The following is a 21,387-nucleotide window of genomic DNA, read 5'->3' on the forward strand; positions in this document are numbered from 1 at the left end:
GAGTCGCGGCCTCCCACCCTTCCTCTCCCCCTCCCCACCCTCTTCCTCTTCCCCCCCCCACCTAATTTTACTTTATGATTATTTATTATTTAAGTTTATGTCGTTGCTTATAACTCTGTTTTGATGACAATGTTTGTGTTCAGCTACCATACATAAGAGATATAAATAATGCATGTCACAGTACTGGAAATAAGATGTATATATGCTGTATTTTCACAAAAATAAAAAATACAAGTTATAAAAAAAAAAAAAGCGGCTAGTGGCGGTATGTCCGTCTGCAGCCTAATGCCACCGGCAAATTGGTTGCAGCAAAACTATTCCGATTCACAGCTGAGTGAGACTACAGACCGCTTCAGCGCACATTTTATTAGAACCAACATCATGGAAATCAAAAACATTATTATTAAGAACATTTTTCTTTAAATAAAACTACAATCAGAATAATACAAATAACCTGCATTTAAAACGTTATAACTTTTTATCCTTTTAAAATACTGGTTTTATGCACCATAAACTAAAGTCACTTTTCATTGTGCTTTAGAGTAACACAGATACACGTGTGCACTTGAGCATCTTAGTCACTGGTTATCCCTAAACAAGTCTGGCGTTAGAGATAGGTCTCTCCCCTGTGTGTGACCTCTTGTGTTTCCTCAGGCTGGATAAATCACTAAATCACTTCCCATATTCCCCACATACATGCAGTCTCTCCCCTGTGTGTGTCCAGCTTTGATGACACACTAACTCCCTTCCCACATACATGCGGTCTCTTTCCTGTGTGTCCTTTTCTGTGTTCAGGTTGGATAAGTCACTAATCCCTTCCCACATTTGCCACATACATGCGGTCTCTCTCCTGTGTCCTTTTGTGTCTGTCAAGGCTGGACGATAAATCCTTCCCACATTCCCATCATACATGCGGTGTCTCCCCTGTGTGTGTGTTCTCTTGTGTGTGTTCCTACTGAATAAGTCACTAAATCCCTTCCCACATTCCCCACTTACATACGGTCTCTCCCCTGTGTGTCTTTTGGGTATGTTCAGGTGGGATACCGCCTAAATCCCTTTCGACATTCCCCACATACATGCATTCTCTCCCGTGTGTCCTTTTGTGTATGTTGGGGTGGGATAACCGACTAAATCCCTTCCCACATTCCCCACATATATGCGGTCTCTCCCTTGTGTGTGTCCTCTTGTGTGTGTTCAGGCTGGATAAGTCACTAAATCCCTTCCCACATTCCCCACATACATGAGGTCTCTCCCCTGTGTGTGTCCTCTTGTGTGTGTCCAGGCTGGATGACACACTAAATCCCTTCCCACATTCCCCACATACATGCCGTCTCTCCCCTGTGTGTGTCCTCTTGTGTGTGTTCAGGTTGGATAAATGACTAAATCCCTTCCCACATTCCCCACATACATGCGGTCTCTCCCCTGTGTGTGTCCTTTTGTGTATGTTCAGGTGGGATAACCGACTAAATCCCTTCCAACATTCCCCACATACATGCGGTCTCTCCCCTGTGTGTGTCCTCTTGTGTGTCTCCAGGCTGGATGACACACTAAATCCCTTCCCACATTCCCCACATACATGCGGTCTCTCCCCTGTGTGTGTCCAGGCTGGATGACACACTAAATCCCTTCCCACATTCCCCACATACATACGGTCTCTCCCCTGTGTGTCTTTTGGGTATGTTCAGGTGGGATACCGCCTAAATCCCTTTCGACATTCCCCACATACATGCATTCTCTCCCGTGTGTCCTCTTGTGTGTGTTCAGGTTGGATAAATGACTAAATCCCTTCCCACATTCCCCACATACATGCGGTTTCTCCCCTGTGTGTGTTCTCTTGTGTGTGTTCAGACTGGATAAGTCACTAAATCCCTTCCGACATTCCCCACATACATGCGGTCTCTCCCCTGTGTGTGTCCTTTTGTGTATGTTCAGGTGGGATAACCGACTAAATCCCTTCCCACATTCCCCACATACATGCGGTCTCTCCCCTGTGTGTGTCCTTTTGTGTATGTTCAGGTGGGATAAATGACTAAATCCCTTCCCACATTCCCCACATACATGTGGTCTCTCCCCGGTCTGTGTTCTTTTCTGTGCTCTCTGGTCCGATAACCAAGTCAGACTCCTCCCACTTTCTCCAAGTTCTTTTCCTGTGGCAGGAGCTAATATATATCTTTTGGTATGAGAAGCAGTTACATTGTTTATTAATTGCCTTGACTGGTTGAAAGATGCATTTTCTGTCATATTTATTGGAATGTTGCAAGATTGTTCTGTCTTCATCTTTTCCACATACTCATTTGGGTGTTTGAACTTCAGATGTTTGAGAAGGTAATCCTGACTGCTAAAAGCAAATTTGCCATGTTGTCATGGGTGGATTATTGGATGTTGTCTTTGTACTAGATGAGAAAAAAAGTCACTGTTACACAAACTGTCTTACAAAAGGTCATGCAGGAGAGGTAAGTTGGCATATCACAAAAAGTTCAGGATGAAAGTAAACCGTAGCTGTACATTGTAAATATGAAGGGTTTAGCACAACATGTGCAGCATTAGGGCCGGGAGAGTAGATGTAGTGGATCATACATTTAAAGTGGATCATAATATTTAGCGATTTAAAAGGAAATCTCACTAGCTGCAAAACACCAATTAAAGTGGCAGAAATCTTTTCAAACCCTTTGATAGATAGTAAGTCGATAGTTTCAGTTGTGAAGGTATAATTAAAATATGTTTGCACAATGAATAGAATGTGTCATTAGAAGCTCACATATTAGTCACCGGGTGTTCCAGTTACCACACCATGTACTAGGTCTCTAATAGTTATAAGATGACCCAACTTTCTGCTAAATCTCCATTGTTAAATCAGGAACCAAATGCACAATTATTGTATTTTAACAAATATACATATACAATGGTGGTGGGGAAAACGAAAACACAGGGGGGAAAGGGGAGTGGGGTGGGAAAGGGGGGAAAGGGGAGTGGGGTGGGAAAGGGGAGTGTGGTGGGAAAGGGGAGTGTGGTGGGAAAGGGGGGAAAGGGGAGTGGGAAAGGGGGGAAAGGGGAGTGGGAAAGGGTGGAAAGGGGAGTGGGGGTGGGAAAGGGGGGAAAGGGAAGTGGGGGTGTGAAAGGGGGGAAAGGGAAGTGGGGGAGGGAAAGGGGAGTGGGGGTGGGAAAGGGGAGTGGGGGTGGGAAAGGGGAGTGGGGGTGGGAAAGGGGGGAAGGGGGGAAAGGGGAGTGGGGGGGAGGAAGGGGGGAAAGGGGAGTGGGGGTGGGAAAGGGGGGAAAGGGGAGTGGGGGGGGGGAAGGGGAGTGGGGGTGGGAAAGGGGGAAAAGGGGAGTGGGGGTGGGAAAGGGGGAAAAGGGGAGTGGGGGTGGGAAAGGGGAGTGGGGGTGGGAAAGGGGGGAGTGGGGGTGGGAAAGGGGGGAAAGGGGAGTGGGAAAGGGGGGAAAGGGGAGTGGGGGGGAGGAAGGGGGGAAAGGGGAGTGGGGGTGGGAAAGGGGGGAAAGGGGAGTGGGGGTGGGAAAGGGGGGAAAGGGGAGTGGGGGTGGGAAAGGGGGGAAAGGGGAGTGGGGGTGGGAAAGGGGGAAAAGGGGGGGAAAGGGGAGTGGGGGGGGAAAGGGGGGAAAAGGGGAGTGGGGGTGGGAAAGGGGGAAAAGGGGAGTGGGGGTGGGAAAGGGGGAAAAGGGGAGTGGGGGTGGGAAAGGGGGAAAAGGGGAGTGGGGGTGGGAAAGGGGGAAAAGGGGAGTGGGGGTGGGAAAGGGGAGTGGGGGGGGGGTGGAGAGCAGGGGGCATATGTATTGTCATAATTTATGTATCCGCATGCCCCCCCCACCCCGGCGTCCGTCCCCCCGCTGGCCGCTCCCCCTTCTTTGTTCCGCGTGACTCGGGGCTCGCCCCTCCGCTCCCCGTGACTCGCCCCCCCCGCTCCCCGTGACTCGCCCCCCCGCTCCCCGTAACTCGCCCCCCCCCGCTCCCCGTGACTCGCCCCCCCCGCTCCCCGTGACTCGCCCCCCCCCCCCGCTCCCCGTGACTCGGGGCTCACCCCCCTGCTCCCCGTGACTCGGGGCTCGCCCCCCCTGCTCCCCGTGACTCGGGGCTCGCCCCCCCCGCTCCCCGTGACTCGCCCCCCCCCGCTCCCCGTGACTCGCTCCCCGTGACTTGGGGCTCGCCCCCCCCCGCTCCCCGGGCGACCGCTTGGTCCCCCGATGTGCTTCCCGGATGAGGGAGACGCGTGCAGGCGGCGGCAGGAAGCGCCCTGTGTGTGGGGCCTGTGTGTGTGGAGCCTGTGTGTGGGGCCTGAGGCGCGAGGGGGCCTGTGTGGGGGCCTGAGGCGCGAGGCTGTGCGCCTGAAATAGGTGAGTTACTTGGGCCATATGTTGAGGTGGGACGCGCAGTGGTGTAACTTACCTGGGCGGGAGGTGTGTGTGTGTGTGTCCGCCCCTTTGGGCCGTTACTCCGCCTCAGGCCAATGAGAGGTGTGTGGGGGCGGCCGGCCCAAGGGAGCAATCTCATTGGCCTGAGGGACAGAGGCTATGCAGACAAACATACAGTCCTTTCACAAATATATAGTAGATTGCGGGGTGGGGTTTTTTGGTATGTATTTTGTGGGGGGGATTGAGTGAGTGGGGTAATTGACGGAAGGTAGGAGCGAGATAGAGAGGGGGGAGTGAGTGAGGAAAAGAGGGAGTAAGAGAGACGCAGTGGAGATAAATACATGCGAGGCGGGAGGGGGGGAGAGTGAGTAAGACAGAGGTGAGAGAAATACATGGGTAGAGGGTGGGAAATAGAGGGGGCTCGTGAGATGTGACATTAACCTAAGGCCGCGCTTATAGTGCCGGTGACGTTATGCTGCGGTTGCTGGAAAAATTGAAGTGACTTCCAGCTCCAACTATAAACGCACACGACGGCTTCAATACATTAGTTTTGATGTGACGTCACCAGCACTATAAGTGCGGCCTAATATGTGTCAGCCAGGTAGGGCTTCCCCGAGATTTTTCGAAAAACTTCAAGGGTTCCTCCAAACAAAAAAGGTTGGGAATCACTGCCTTAGTGGTTAGCCACTGAGGGGGGTTATTAATGTATTTTAATATTGTTGATGTATTTATTACTGGGTTTCCATTTGTAAGGAATCCGTTCCTGGGTTTGGTGGAAACTCTTTCCTTATAGAACTGTGCTGTTTCCAGACAACCTCCCCTCACATCCACCTGTGCTGGCAATTACTGCCGCCCTGCCTCGGTGCTCTCTCATTGGAGGAATGCCCTCACGCCTCTCTCCTGGGATTGGCCCGCTGACCTTCTTATACTGGGCTCTCACACTGCCTAAGGGCTGAGCATAGTCCTATCTCATAGGATGTTACTGTGTTTACCACAAGCTACCTGTTTGGCCGTCCTGTTCCTGTGTTCTTGGTTCCAAGATCTGGTTCCTGATTCCTGTTCCTGTGACATGCTGCTTATACCTATAGCAGAGGTCTACCTTCTGAGTCCCAAGGTCTGCTGCTCCCTCTCCTCGCAGAAGCCTATTTCGGACTCCTGTGCTGAAGCGCTGGTTTGCCAGTGCTGCCCGGCGGTGTGCCTGTTCTGGTCTCCTTCTCCCTTTGCTGTGACCAGTACCATGGCTCGTTCCCGCTCCTCGCGCAGAGGCCACTCCCGCGCCGCTGCTCCTACGCTGAAGCGGAGCGCACTTGATTTCCTGTTGCCGAACCCCTGCTTGGATAACGATGTTTCTATTATCTCCAACCCAGACCCTGGCATGTCAAAGGATTACCCTGGCCCCTCCAACCCTGACCCTGCTATGTACGACTACGAACTGCGCAATCAAGAAATGGCTTTGTGGCCTAAGGTCGGTTTATTCACATCCCCACCTCAGCCCATGGTCCGGTCTTGGTTTGTGGCGAACACAAGCGTGACACCATTTATCGCCAATGTGGATATCTGGGCCCTCCATTGAGAGGGCCTAGTTATCCAGTGATAACCAATAGTTTTATGTGTAAAATGTATTTTGGATGTTCTTTTTTGTTTTGTTTTAAACGTGTATATATTTTTTGTTAATATTTAAAACCACATTTGTCTAATAGGGATATTGGGCATTAGTCTAGAAGGGGGGCGGAGATAGGGGATGCGGGTCATCAAGGTAGTTCCCCAAGGGAAGCCTAACCACCCTCCCAGGGGCGAGTGGGAGGGTTGTGGTGGTGAGAGGGGTTAACTGGACTGCGGTCCACGGATGAGGTTTGCACCTTGTTATACCTTGAAAATATATGTTCCCCTGTTCCCACGTTTTCATTATAAGCATGTATTTTAATGTTTTAAAGTGCATTTCTGTATCTCCAGTTCTGGAGGTCGCAGAGAGTTCATATTTGGCCAATATGTGGAGTCACTGTAGGCATTAAAAACTGGCAAAGGTCGACCCACTGAGCCCACCAGAATGGAACTTATTAATATGTGTAGATATTAAAGTGTATATGTATTTTATTTTGGATCTGTTCTGAAAATGCAGATGCCATTTGCTAGGCTAATAAGTCATGAAGGGCAGACGGCTGAGTAGCCTAAGCACGGTGATCAAAAAATAACTGCCTTGATTGTTACCCAATGTCTAGGGATTAAGTATTAGGCCTTGCCCCCGCTGCCTACTACAGCGTCCGCTGTGGCGGACACTGCGAGCACGAGAGCCCTCCCCGCAATGGCGCCGGGCCCGCTGCGAGGGGGGGGCCGCAGCGCTCGCGCGAGAGCTTCTCCTGCTCTCAATAGAATTGTGTCAACCCTACAGTTTTTAGTTGTGCTTCTGATACCATCTTGAATGTCACTGGATTGCTGGAGTTGTGCTTCTGATTCCACCTGGAATGTCACTGGATTGATGGAGAATTGCTAGCGGATACTTCTCCATTTCCCAACCCTAAGTAAGTGTTACCTTCTTATCTGTTAATTGTACTATATTGCTGTGTTCACCTTATTTAAGGAATAAATTCTATTTTATTATATCTAAGCCTCGTTCAGTTCAACCCAGATATTTGGTGTTCATTATATCTTGTCATAAGCTACCGTGACAAGCTCTATAATTAACTGGTGGCAAGTGGCGGGATTGAACTGGACCTGTGTTACAGTATACTGCGGGATACTGTAAAATAGTAGGAACTTGATGGTAATTGCAAGTTCCTGGGACTAAAGATATTGAACACGCAGTAGTAAAAAAAAAATAGATAGGTCGCGCTATATCCCACAGTGAGCTGGCAGCCTATGATATAACCCTGACCCCTAGTCAGGCTATGGAAGTGGAAAAAAAGTTATATCAGTGGCGCTCAACACTGTAGTAATCAAAACAATTCTGATAGATAATATAGAATATACAACCAGAGCCACGGAAATCGCCCGTCCGAATGGATGCTCCACGTGGTATAGGTGAACATGTAAATATACAAAAAAATCAAATCATAGCATAATACTGTAAAACATACACATAAATGAACAAACAACACTTGACAGACGCTGAGAACAACAGGTAACTAATTACAATGGCATTTAATATGGCATATCATTAATATCATAAAATACACTTATTACACATAAAATAGTACATAAAAACATATAATAGGTTCAGGCAAGATTCTCCAACTCGGGTGGGGGTACCTGCTTACCGAAAACAAGATGGTATCAGGCAATGGATAATTCAAAGAGTATCCCCTCTTATGGATAGCTGCTGCTGCTGCTGTTGTTGTTAACACCTGGGCTCAGACGAGCAGTCTCTTATGGGCAGGGACAGGTTTTTCCAGCTAGCGGCGTCTGCCTCAGTCCTCTCCCAGCACTGCGGCACCGTCCACGCACGGCAGAAGCTCCAGGACCGCACACACAGATACTTCCTGGTCTGCCCGCGCCACACGCACCAAACAAAGCAATGCTGAAATGCCGGATGTTCCTACGCCAGCGTTCGATTTCCCACAGCTCACAGCTCCCAGCTTCGGAAGGGTACAGCACTCACACCCGAGTGGTAGGGACCTCACGGAACCAGTTGTTTGGGGAGGTACCCGGGCGCTATCTCTGTGTGTCTTATTTGATGTGTGGAAGTATGTGGAGAATGGTGTTATACTGCCTGTAAGTGATTTTCAGGTGATGTCCTCTTGTGACTCGGAACCCCAGCAGGATCTATCCAGGACCCTTATAGGCAATGAATATAAAAAGAGGGATGGGGGAGCACAATAGTTGGAAACAGGCAACGGTATGGATCTAATGAATGCTCTTAAGGTGAAGCAGTTGTTACCAAGAGCAAATTAGGTAGCTCAGGTGGCTAGTGTCTAATTGGAAGGGAAAACACACATAGGTTTGTATGTATTAATGAGTTGGTAAGATAAAAGTATATATAACTTACACGGCCTTGTGAACACATGCAAAGGATTTTAATGAATATAAAACAGCACAAAAAGATAAAAAACAGAAACCAAGCGTTTCTGTGGGACAATAAAAGCAAGGGGGGGACAGTAGGGTGTATATTCATTAAAATTAGTTTTACCCTGAAGACCCTAGTGTCCTTTGCATGTGTTCATCCCATCTTCACTACTAGCTGTATCGGTAACAGAAGAAGAAAGATACTGCTAGGAGTGTGTACTCACACTGGCCCGTGAAATCCCCCTGGAGCGGCACCCTGAACTAATGAAGATAGCGCCATAGACAACAAGAAGAAGCACCTACACCGCAAGGAGAAAAGCATCAACGGCAGAACACGGGATTCCCAAAGAAACCTTGATGTGACTGAGCTTACACAAGGCCGTGTAAGTTATATATACTTTTATCTTACCAACTCATTAATACATACAAACCTATGTGTGTTTTCCCTTCCAATTAGACACTAGCCACCTGAGCTACCTAATTTGCTCTTGGTAACAACTGCTTCACCTTAAGAGCATTCATTAGATCCATACCGTTGCCTGTTTCCAACTATTGTGCTCCCCCATCCCTCTTTTTAACCTCACGGAACCACCCTACGCGTTTTGAAAGTCTTGCTTTCTTCCTCAGGGGTAAAAAGTAATGAAAAGTAGTCCCTGTAAGTCCCGAAATATGTAGTCCCGATTTAAACAGACAGTGCATCCTTGTGATCTGAACCATGAGCGAGGCTGAAGGCTCATCCAACATTTGGACCCGAGCTCAGCTGAAGGACAAGTGCCGTGAATATGGACTGCCCTATGAGAACCAGGAGGTCGCAGACATGGTTGACGCAATTGGTGACTATGAAGCCCGGTTTGCAGAGCCTCAGGATACGGCTCAGCTTGCCCTTTTACAGCCACCCGGAGATCAGGGAAGGAACCCAGTGCCAGGGGGGGCGGAATCTCGGGGAGGGAACGAGTGCACCTCTCGGGAGCAGTGCAACAGGAGGGGTACTGGTTGCTGCGGCTACCAGTCCGTTCACCCCTGAAATGTTGGCACTGATTACTGCGTGGGGAGACAGAGGGACACCGGAGGAGCGGCTGCAGTTTAATCACTATGGCAGTGAACAGACCCGCTTATTGCCCCCCTGTCCAACCCAACAACGATGAACTTAAGCTGGACCAGCAATGTCTCACCAAGTTCGTGGAAGGCACTGACCAGATTGACAGTTTCTTAAAGAACTTTGAAACCCAGTGCCGGCACTACAAAGTGCTTCCCCAGCATAGGGTTGCACGTTTGGACCCCTTACTGTCCGGCTTGGCTAAGCAGACAATGATGGCGCTTCCAGATGAGTATGCTGATGACTACGAACACCTGAAAGAACTGTTATTGTTTCAGTACGGTTTTACCCCTGAAGCCTACCGGGGTAAATTCCGGCAGGAGGAGAGGCAGCCCCAGGAGTCCTATGTTACCTACGTGATCCGCATGGCTTTATATGGGATACGCTGGGTGGAGGGCTATGAGGCACGGACTTACCAACGCCTGCTGGACCTCATCTTTCAGGAGCAGCTCATGCAGCAGTGCCCGCCAGCGGTGAGGGCTTGGGTGTACGACAAGAAGCCCAAGACTTACCAGGAGGCGGCGAGGCTTGCAGATGACTATGTGGCCAGCCGAGCCCTGATGACCGCCAAACCAGTAGCCAAGGCGGCGGTGGCATCGGCCAGAAAGTCTGCCAATACCCCCCAATGGACTCAGAGGCCGCCTACGGGCAGCAGTCCACCGAAGGCGGGGGAGCTCCGGCACGAGCGCCGGTGCTACAACTGCAACCGCCCTGGTCACATCAGACCAGATTGCCCGGAACCCCTGCGTTCCGGCGGACCCCATCAGGGGCAACGCACCCCAGCTGCGAAGCCGGTAGCCCGCGTGCGGGTGGCTTACACCGAAGCAGCCGGACCGGTCCTGGAGACAACTCCCAGTGAGACGTCCCATGCAACGCCTGTCCCGGTTTCATCGGTGCCTAAAGCCAGGAGCGGAGGACATCTCAGCACGGACCTGCAGCAAACAGATGGCCGGAGCAGACATCTCACCCCGGTCACAGTCGGTGACCGGCAAGCAGTCGGCTTGCTGGATTCAGGAGCTGCAGTGACCCTGGTCCGACCTGATATGGTCCGGCCAGAGGAATTGATCCCAGGCCCAGGGATACAGATCACTGTGGCCGACGGAGAGCCACATTTCCTGCAAGTGGCCAGAATCTTTTGGGATTGGGGGAGGGCCAGGGTGTGCGGGAGGTGGGGGTTTTACCCGGTTTGGATGCCGATGTTCTTCTTGGCAACGATCTGGGACCGATGACCTGCACCTATGACCGAGTGCCCTAACCCGCTGCAGTGGCGGCGGTTACCCGGAGCCAGACAGCGGCAATGGCGGCGCCAGTCCCCCAGCCTTTGGGACCAAAGTTAGCGGAGGGCGCAGAGGAGCCCGGGGAGGTAAGCCAGGATCAGTTGCAACCACAGACTGACTTACTGTTCCCTCTCACCCTTCCCCATTCCCCTGACAATGACATGACTGGGGGGTGGCCAGAATTAGGAGCCCAGTTTAGGGAGGCAGTGAAGACAGACCCTGCCCTGGCCGGCGTGAGACTTCGGGCATCCGAATCTCAGGCAGGGGAAGGCACTGAGCACTGCCTATGGTATAAGGGACTCCTGTATAGAGAAGAAGGGAACCCAGGGATAGAGGAGGGATTGACCGGTAAGCGACCGCTAGTAGTGCCCCAGGGGTACCGACAGCAACTGTTATGGGTAGCTCACTCTATTCAGTTAGCGGGACATCAGGGGGTCAACAGAATGCGAGCCCGGTTATTACAGCGTTACTACTGGCCGGGGGCATTTCGAGATGTGGGCAATTTCTGCCGCTCTTGTGATGCCTGCCAGCGAGTGGGTAAGGCGGGCGACCGTGTGAAGGCACCCCTGAAACCCCTACCGATAATCCAGAAAGTAGCGATGGACCTTGTAGGACCCCTTATAATTCGTAGCAGGTCAGGGAAGCGCTACATCCTCACGGTGGTGGATTTCGCCACCCGGTACCCTGAGGCGGTAGCGCTTGGCACCATAGATGCCAAGACAGTGGCAGCAGCTTTGCAGAACATTTTTTCAAGGGTAGGTTTCCCTAGTGAGATCCTAACCGATCAGGGGTCGCAGTTCATGAGTGAACTGTTACATTGTCTCTGGGATGCATGCGGTGTACAGCACCAGCAAACTACCCCTTACCATCCCCCAGACAAACGGATTATGTGAGCGGTTTAACGGTACCCTGAAGCAGATGCTTCGGACCTTTATAGAGGCGGAGGGGAAAGACTGGGAGATTCATTTACAGCACTTGCTGTTTGCCTACCGAGAGGTACCGCAGGAATCTACAGGCTTCTCCCCCTTCGAGCTACTATATGGCCGCAGGGTACGTGGACCTCTGGACCTATTCCGTGAGGGATGGGAAGGGGAGACTACTGCTACTGATGCTTCAGTGATCCAGTATGTAGTAGATCTCCGAGACCGGTTAGAGATGCTCATGGGGTTGGCCCAGGACCACCTCAGGGCCGCTAAGACCAAGCAAAAGCAATGGTATGACCGGCATGCCCGTAGCAGGGAATTCATCCCAGGACAGCAGTTGCTTGTTCTCAAACCCACTCGGGAGAACAAGTTGATGGCTGCCTGCTCGGGACCGTTCCCAGCTATCCGAAAGGTGAATGAGTACAACTATGTTGTACAGGTAGAGCCTGAGTGGCATAAGACATATCACGTCAACATGTTGAAAGAGTACAGAGCACCGAGTATGGGAGCAGTAATGGCCATTTGTAGCCCACTGCTGGAGGATCCGGCGAGCAATGCTCTCCCTGATCTCCTAGAGGAGGCTAGGCAGGGACACACTGTGGAGCAGGTGGAGATAGGGGCACAGTTGAGTGCTAGGCAGAAGGGAGAAGCCAGGGACATGCTAGCTAAGTATGGGGGCCCTCTTCACTGACATGCCAGGGACCACCCATCTCACCAAACACCCAGTACACACAGGGGACCTGCAGCCTCTGCATAAGCACGCTTATAGAGTGTCAGCAGAGGTCAAGACCAGTATGGAGAGGGAGATAGAGGAGATGCTGACCCTAGGATTAATTACTCCGTCCCAGAGTCCTTGGGCAAGCCCGGTAGTTCTAGTCCCTAAGAAGGACAAGACCACCCGGTTTTGTGTGGACTACCGCTTGCTCAACGCTGGGACGGTGTCAGATGCCTACCCCATGCCCCGCATGGATGAGTTACTAGATGAACTCGCGGGGGCAAAGTATCTGACCACTATGGATTTGAGCATAGGCTATTGGCAAATCCCACTGACCCTGGAGGCTAGGGAGAAGTCAGCATTCATCACTCCAAGTGGCCTCTATGAGTTTTTGGTGATGCCATTTGGGATGAAGAATGCCCCGGCTACCTTCCAACGCCTGGTCAATAGGTTACTGGAAAGGATGCAGAGCTATGCCAGGGCTTACTTAGATGACATTGCTGTCTTTAGTAATTCCTGGGACTCCCACTTAGGACATGTAACTGCGGTGCTGGATAGGATCAGGGAGGCTGGGCTTACCTTGAAACCCACTAAGTGTATGGTAGGGATGGCAGAGGTCCTGTACTTAGGGCACAGGGTGGGTGGAGGGCACCTCAAACCAGAGCCAACCAAGGTAGAAGCCATAGTTCAGTGGCCTGTTCCAAAAACCAAGAAACAGGTCATGGCATTTTTGGGCACCGCAGGGTACTATAGGAAGTTTGTCCCACAGTACAGCGCCGTGGCCAAACCCATGACTGATTTGACTAAGAAGCAACTGCCTGTGCTTATCACCTGGACTCCTGTCTGTGAAACTGCTTTCCAGGCACTGAAAACTGCGCTTGCTGGGGCCCCCATACTGGCTGCCCCAGACTATACCAAACATTTCCTCATACAGACTGATGCCTCGGACTATGGCATTGGGGCTGTGTTGAGCCAAGTGGGGGACGACGGTAGAGAGCACCCTGTGGTGTACCTCAGCCGAAAACTACTTCCCAGAGAGGTGGCCTATGCCACCATTGAGAAAGAGTGCTTGGCCATTGTGTGGGCACTCAAAAAACTCCAGCCCTATGTGTATGGAAGGGCTTTCACGGTCCTCACAGACCACAACCCCTTGAGTTGGCTGCAGAGGGCATCAGGGGAGAATGCCAAGTTGCTAAGGTGGAGCTTTGCCTTGCAAGAGTTTGAGTTTACGATTCAGCACAAAAAGGGTAGTGAAAACAACAATGCTGATGGACTTTCATGTCAGGACTATCCCTCTGAGACTGAGTTCGTTAAGGGTGCCAGCAGTGCCCCACTCCCCGTTTGGGCCAGTGGGCCACAGGTCACCCATTAAGAAGGGGAGGTGTAGAGGGAGAAAGGGGGTGGCCCGGTATTAAAGGGGTTGCACCCCATATGGCCATCCCCTGACCTCACCAGAGAGACAAGGGGTTAACTGGACTGCGGTCCAGGGATGAGGTTTGCACCTTGTTATACCTTGAAAATGTATGTTCCCCTGTTCCCACGTTTTCATTATAAGCATGTATTTTAATGTTTTAAAGTGCATTTCTGTATCTCCAGTTCTGGAGGTCGCAGAGAGTTCATATTTGGCCAATATGTGGAGTCACTGTAGGCATTAAAAACTGGCAAAGGTCGACCCACTGAGCCCACCAGAATGGAACTTATTAATATGTGTAGATATTAAAGTGTATATGTATTTTATTTTGGATCTGTTCTGAAAATGCAGACGCAGACAGTGACTTGGGAGACAGTGACTTTGTGGGAGACAGTGACTGGGTGGGAGGGTGGGTGGATGGGAGACAGTGACTGGGTGGGAGGGTGGGTGGATGGATGGGAGACAGTGACTGGGTGGGAGGGTTGGTTGGGAGAGAGTGACTGGGTTGAGAGTGACTGGATGGGAAGTTGGGTGGAAGACAGTGACTGGGTGGGAGACAGTGACTTTGGGAGACAGTGACTGGGTGGGAGGGTGGGTGGGAGAAATTGACTTGGTGGGAGGGTGGGTGGGAGACAGTGACTGGGTTTGGGAGACAGTGACAGGGTGGGTGGGAGACAGTGACTGGGTGGGAGGGTGGGTGGGAGACAGTGACTGGGTTAGACAGGGACTGGGTGGGACAGTGACTTGGGTGGGTGGGAGGACGGTGACTTGGGTGGGAGACAGTGACTGGGTGGGAGACAGTGACTGGGTGGGAGGGTGGGTGGGAGACAGTGACTGGGAGACAGTGACTGGGTGGGACAGTGACACTTGGGGGTGCGAGACAGTGACTGGGTTAGGACAATGACCCTTGGAGACAATGACCGGGTGTGGGAGACAATGACTGGGTGGGATAGACAGTGATTGGGTGGGAGACAGTGACTGGGTGGGGAGGGTGGTCGGTTGGGAGACAGTGACTGGGTGGGTGTGTGGGAGACAGTGACCTTGGGTGGGAGACAGTGACTGCGTGGGAGACAGTGACTGGGTGGGAGGGGTGGGTGGGAGACAGTGACTTAGGGAGACAGTGACTGGGTGGGAGGGTGGGTGGGAGACAGGTGACTGGGTGGGAGGGAGGGTGGGTGGGAGACAGTTACTGGGTGGGAGGGTGGGTGGGAGGACAGTGACTGGGTGGGAGGGGTGGGTGGGAGACAGTGACTGGGTGGGGGCGACAGTGACTGGGTGGGAGACAGTGACTGGGTGGGAGACAGTGACTGGGTGGGAGGGTGGGTGGGAGACAGTGACTGGCTGGGAAGGTGGGTGGGAGACAGTGACTGGGTGGGGAGGGTGGGTGGTAGACGGAGAGTGGGTGGGGAGACAGTGACTTGGGAGACAGTGACTGGGTTAGACAGTGACTGGGTGGGAGGGTGGGTGGGAGACAGTGACTGGGTGGGAGGGTGGGGTGGGAGACAGTGACGGGTGGGAGACAGTGACTGGGTGGGAGGGTGGGTGGGGGAGACAGTGACTGGGTGGGAGGGTGGGTGGGAGACAGTGACTGGGTGGGAGACAGTGACTGGGTGGGAGGGTGGGTGGGAGACAGTGACTGGGGTGGAGGGTGGGGTGGGAGACAGTGACTGGGTGGGAGGGTGGGTGGGAGACAGTGACTGGGTGGGAGGTGGGTGGGAGACAGTGACTGGGTGGGAGGGTGGGTGGGAGACAGTGACTGGGTGGGAGGGTGGGTGGGAGACAGTGACTGGGTGGGAGGGGTGGGTGGGAGACAGTGACTGGGTGGGAGGGTGGGTGGGAGACAGTGACTGGGTGGGAGGGTGGGTGGGAGACAGTGACTGGGTGGGAGGGTGGGGTGGGAGACCGTGACTGGGTGGGAGGGTGGGTGGGAGACCGTGACTGGGTGGGAGGGTGGGTGGGAGACCGTGACTTTGGGAGACCGTGACTGGGTGGGGAGGGTGGGTGGGAGACCGTAACTGGGTGGGTGGGAGACAGTAACTGTGTGGGTTGGGTGGGGAGACAGTACTGGGTGGGTGGGTGGATGGATGGGAGACAGTAACTGGGTGGGGTGGGTGGATGGGAGACAGTAACTGGGTGGGTGGGTGGGTGGATGGGAGACAGTAACTGGGTGGGTGGGTGGAATGGGAGACAGTAACTGGGTGGGCGGATGGGGAGACAGGTACTGGGTGGGCGGGTTGGGTGGATGGGAGACAGTAACTGGGTGGGCGGTTGGGTGGATGGGAGACAGTAACTGGGTGGGCGGTTGGGTGGATGGGAGACAGTAACTGGGTGGGCGGTTGGGTGGATGGGAGACAGTAACTGGGTGGGCGGTTGGGGTGGATGGGAGACAGTAACTGGGTGGGCGGTTGGGTGGATGGGAGACAGTAACCGGGTGGGCGGGTGGGTGGAGGGAGACAGTAACCGGGTGGGCAGTAACTATGGATGGGAGACAGTAACTTTTGGATGGGAGACAGTAACTGGGTGGGCGGGTGGGTGGATGGGAGACAGTAACCGGGTGGGCGGGTGGGAGACAGTAACTTGGATGGGAGACAGTAACTAGACAGTACTTAGACAGTAAGTGGGTGGGGTGGGTGGGTGGGAGACAGTAACTTGGATGGGAGACAGTACTGGGTGGGGTGGATGGGAGACAGTAACTGGGTGGGTGGGTGGATGGGAGACAGTAACTATGGAGGGGAGACTACTTTTGGATGGGAGACAGTAACTGGGTGGGTGGGTGGGTGGGTGGATGGGAGACAGTGACTGGGTGGGAGGATGGGTGGGAGACAGTGACTGGGTGGGAGGGTGGGTGGAGACAGTGAAGGGTGGGAGGGTGGGTGGGAGACAGGTGACTGGGTGGGAGGGTGGGTGGGAGACAGTGATGGGTGGGAGGGTGGGTGGGAGACCGTGACTGGGTGGGAGGGTGAGTGGAGACCGTGACTTGGTGGGAGGGTGGGTGGGAGACCGTGACTTTGGGAGACCGTGAAGGGTGGGAGGGTGGGTGGGAGACCGTAACTGGGTGGGTATGAGACAGTACTGTGTGGGTGGGGTGGGAGACAGTAACTGGGTGGGGAGGGTGGTGGATGGGAGACAGTACTGGGTGGGTGGGTGGATGGGAGACAGTAATGGGTGGGGTGGGTGGATGGGAGACGTAGTAACTGGGTGGGGTGGGTGGAATGGGAGACAGTAACTGGGTGGGCGGATGGGAGACAGTAACTGGGTGGGCAGTTGGGTGGATGGGAGACAGTAACGGGTGGGGCTGTTGGGTGGATGGGAGACAGTACTGGGTGGGCGGTTGGGGATGGATGGGAGACAGTAACTGGGTGGGCGGTTGGGTGGATGGGAGACAGTACAGGGTGGGAGGGTGGGTGGATGGGAGACAGTTCCGGGTGGGCAGTAACTATGGATGGGAGACTGTTACTGTTGGATGGGAGACAGTAACTGGCTGGGCGGGTGGGTGGATGGGAGACAGTAACCAGGGTGGGCGGGTGGGAGACAGTAACTGAGGATGGGAGACAGTAACTAGTCAGTAACTTCGAAGTACTTGGGTGGGAGCAGTAACTTGGGTGGAGACAGTTACTGGGTGGGTGGATGGGAGACAGTAACGGGGTTGGGGTGGGTGGATGGGAGACAGTAACTATGGGATGGAGACAGTAACTTTTGGATGGGAGACAGGACTGGGTGGGTGGGTGGATGGGAGACAGTAACTGGGGGGATGGAGACAGTGACTGGGTGGAGATGGTGGAGACACTGTTGATAGACAGTGACTGGGGGGCTGGGGGGGCATTGGGTGGGTGGGGACAGTGGTTGGGGGGGGTGATGGGTGTCTGAGTCGGAGGACAGTGACTGGTGGGGTGACTAAACCTTGCGCTGGACGCTGTCCCCCTGCTGCCGCCGGTATCCCGCGGCAGCGCGGACGGGAGGAGGGCTTGGGGGTGCGGGAAGGGGGCCACGGGAGGTGGGGCCACGGGAGGTGTGAGCTCGGGGGGAGCGCGGGAAGCTGCCGCGGGGGGGAAGCGGGCCTGCAGTAGGGAGCTAGTACTTCCCCGTCCATCCCACGTAACGTGAGGGCCGCAGAGGAGCGGTAATTCCTCCTCCGTTCCACTTTGGGAGCGGGGGGAGCCCCTGCTTGCCCTGCGCATGCGCGGGGTGAATCGACGCCATTTTTTTTTAACTTGAGCAGGATGGGGGGGGGGGGGGGTGTATAAGAATTGGATTGGAAATAGTCGAGCGCAGAATCAGGGTCGGGAATTACAATCGATTCTGTGCCAAGGTCAGCCAGAAACAGGCTTGGTTAAAGTTCTATATGTTCTAGTGAGGAGAACTTAGGGGCTTGATGGGGGCGGGTTTAATTTTCCTTACACAGTACACTATTGCCTGGTCACTGAAAAATGTCACGAAGGATGCCAGAGGATTGGATTTTGCTGGATTTGAGGAGAGAATCCAATCTAGCAAAAAATGGTTGTGCAGTTTCAGATTTGTCCGTGGGTTGGGAAATTTGTTGTGATAGGTTAGCGACTTGATTTGTATCTGGATTTTGTGTTTTTTAGGGTCAACCCAATTGAAGTTGAAATTCCCAAGACTAGCAGCTCACTCTTCTCATTCAGCGAGGAAATGGAGCCAAGAAACTGGGTGAATTCAGTTAGGGATTGTAGAGGGGGCTTTAGGGGGGCGGTAGATGCAGCAAGCAAGTATGGCTTAGAAAGGGGAGGCAGATTCTGCCAACTAGAATTTCAAGAGGGTGGGCTTGGGGGGCAATTCACAGTGTAATTGTAAGGTGTCTGCATATAAAATAACACCCCTCCTGCTCGTCTTTGACCTATCTGTCCTAGATATTGAGTATCCCTGAATGGCAATATTGGCATCGGGAGTTTTAGGGGGTTGAGCCATGTTTCTGTGAGAACAATGGCTTTGGGGTTTATACATAAGTCAACATGCTCTTAGTTTATCCAGTTGGGCAGCAGGCTCCAGATATTTATATGGGCGACAGATGGCTTATTTTGGAATTTGAAGGGGGTATTCTCAGGGGTATGGGACAGAGTTGAAATGGGAGGGCTTGGGTTAGGTTCAATATTACCTGGCAAAGAGAGTAATAGTATGACTAGAAATTTTAGTAGTTGTTTGCAAGTTGTACAGTTGTGATGTTTGCCAATTGAGTGTGTGGTGGTTGGTGTGCTGGTTTTGTAGAGTTCTCCAACAATATTCAGTAGATGGTGCTAGGCTTTTGAGTAATCCGGGGTGTATGGTGATATTGTGTGTGTGGGCCAGGAGGGAGGAGTTTGTAATCGATAGAGAGAGTAACATTTCATGAGGCCACGAGATCAGTGACGAAAGTTGAGTATATATACCAGGTTCATTAGCCAGAGGTAGGTAATGCTGCATGGAGTTGTTGTGAGCCAAGTGTGTGTGTGCAACAGCAGGCGTAAACAGCAGGAGTGTGCCTTTTCCTTGTCAAATGTTTTGCTTTATTGTAGTGCTAGGGTCTATTCAGGGTTTGCAGTGGGGCTGAGTGAGTGTGAGGGGTAGTTGTGTTCAGTCAGTGTATTCTGTTTATCCCACTTAAGTCTACACAATTATTATTAATTAGCTCCTAGATAATACTTGTGATCTAGCCTATGTGCCTCTGTGTCTACACTATCTATAATAGTTGTCTTTAATCTATATATCCCTAATGGTTTGTGTGTAATAATGCTGCTTTTGACTGTAAGCTCATAACATTTAACCATCTTTTAACTTGCTTCTTTTCAGCTTTAGGCTAAGGTCCCGTTGCACGCGTCCGCACGGCTGGCTTGCTTGCCGGCGGCGCGTGCAACTCGCTGTACCGCGATCTGCGGTCTACAGGATACTTTTCTCGGAGCGGGGGGCGTGGCCAAACGGGTCGGGGGGGCGCGGCCATGACGTGAGGGGGCGCGGCCATGACGTGAGGGGCCGGAGCGGGAGGTGGGCGGGAGTGGAGGATTGACAGGGAGGGGGGGGCGTGGCTTGAGCGGAGGGACCCGCTACTCTTCCCCCCCCCTCCCTCCACGGGCTGCAGGTAAGTAAAAAAAACACACACACGCAGGCACTCATACATACATACATACACACACACACACACACACACACACACAGACAGAGACAGGCACGCACGCAGACAGGCACACACATACACACACACAGACACACATACACACACAGTCAGGCACGCACGCACGCACTCAGACACACACACAGACAGGCACTCACGCTGCTTTCACTCCACACTCCTCCCCACTCCCCGAAGCCTCTCCTCCTCCCACAGCCTCCCCTCCCCATTGGCTCACAGCCACACCACGTGACGCGTCAACGCTAAGAAACACCATTCTGTGGTGTCTCCTAGCGGCTGACGCGCCACAGCGTGTGATCAGCTGTGCAGCCAGTGGGGACCGGGACCGGCTCGCAAGGATTCCCCTGCTGGTGGGGAACTCGCTACATTGCCGCCCGCGCCAACGAGCGCAGCGGGTCCCAGGCCTTAACCCCTTCGTTTTGGCAGAAAAATCATCTAAGAAAGAAAATATCAGCATGGCTGCTCCCAGTTCTTCAGACTAATTTATAGTCATTAAATATCCTTTATGGCACCAATGTAATGCACACATGTTGCTTCAATTTACTGTTACTTAAGCAAAAAATGTAGCGCCAAAAACAGTACCGTGATATATTTAGTGATAAGTGAACTATAGTTCCATCAAATGAATTGTGTGAATAATACTAAAAGTGCATATATTAATGTGATACAAATTCTAACAACTTATAATTTGTGAACAGTATTGCCTAATAAACTATACTAAAACACAACCAAATTCCTATACATAAAAAGTGCAAAACGTGCTGAACGAAAGAAAAAAGAAAATGGTATAAAAAAGTCCAACCAGTCCTTCAATAGTTAGTCCATAATGGTGGGTATTCGGTGTAGATAAAGGGGTCTTCGGCTGCTCTCACACGGGGTTAACCACCCCCACAAATATCTAAAAACAGAAAAAGAGAGAGAGCGCACGCCCCATAGCATAACATTATGCTATGGGGCGTGCGCTCTCTCTCTTTTTCTGTTACTGTTACTTAAGTGTAACTTATGCAATTTGACTTCTCCACAGTTAAGCAAGTGTGCTGAGCTGTCCCTTTGTGACTCTATTTTGTTATTGGTTTTCCAGGTTGCTTAGCGACGTGACGTCATCAGCATCATATGACGCTGCGATGACGTCAGACTTCAACCAGGAAGTACTGAGGCTGCAAACACAGGTGATGGGTATGAGGTGATTGCGTAACCCTAGGGGAGTATACACTTGTTAGTGTCACTATTGCAGTAAGGTGTATGGTCTGAGGAGAGGACGTGTCTGTCCTGAAACACCACGTGTTTGCATATACCTGCTCCGATGCTTTGAATACAAAGTAAGTTACTTACAGAAAAGGCTCCTGTGTGGTTCCTGCACCACTTTATTGCTTCATCTTCTTTCCCGTAAGTGGAGACACTGACTACATCCAGGTCACAGCTCAGTGTCCTACTGCGCATGCTCACACTAAAGAATCATGGGAGTTGTAGTTTTCGACTT

The 21,387-nt window shown here is 52.3% G+C and overlaps 3 protein-coding genes across 5 annotated transcripts in view; all 3 read right to left on the bottom strand.

The window, feature by feature from the left end:
* The window catches only part of LOC142466363 (uncharacterized), a 790,214-nt gene that overhangs the window by 403,424 nt on the left and 365,403 nt on the right, over positions 1 to 21,387 (bottom strand). The window lies entirely within an intron of this gene.
* LOC142466695 (uncharacterized) overlaps positions 1 to 21,387 on the bottom strand; it is a 431,792-nt gene that overhangs the window by 250,677 nt on the left and 159,728 nt on the right. The gene's annotated exons all lie outside the window — the stretch shown is intronic.
* LOC142466691 (uncharacterized) lies at positions 262 to 21,381 on the bottom strand. The gene is made up of 2 exons (XM_075571992.1): positions 21,240 to 21,381; positions 262 to 2,393 (listed from the first exon to the last, which is right to left on the bottom strand). The coding sequence occupies exon 2, from the start codon at positions 1,646 to 1,648 to the stop codon at positions 968 to 970; it is 681 nt and encodes a 226-aa protein (XP_075428107.1). The 5' UTR covers positions 1,649 to 2,393; positions 21,240 to 21,381; the 3' UTR covers positions 262 to 967.

This window comes from Ascaphus truei, chromosome 15 (genome assembly GCF_040206685.1).
Source record: "Ascaphus truei isolate aAscTru1 chromosome 15, aAscTru1.hap1, whole genome shotgun sequence".
Taxonomy (NCBI): Eukaryota; Metazoa; Chordata; class Amphibia; order Anura; family Ascaphidae; genus Ascaphus; species Ascaphus truei.

What these genes read in the sequence shown, in the direction of transcription:
- LOC142466691 (XM_075571992.1), bottom strand. Translation starts at nt 1,648, where the DNA reads ATGTATGTGGGGAATGTGGGAAGGGATTTAGTGTGTCATCCAGCCTGG.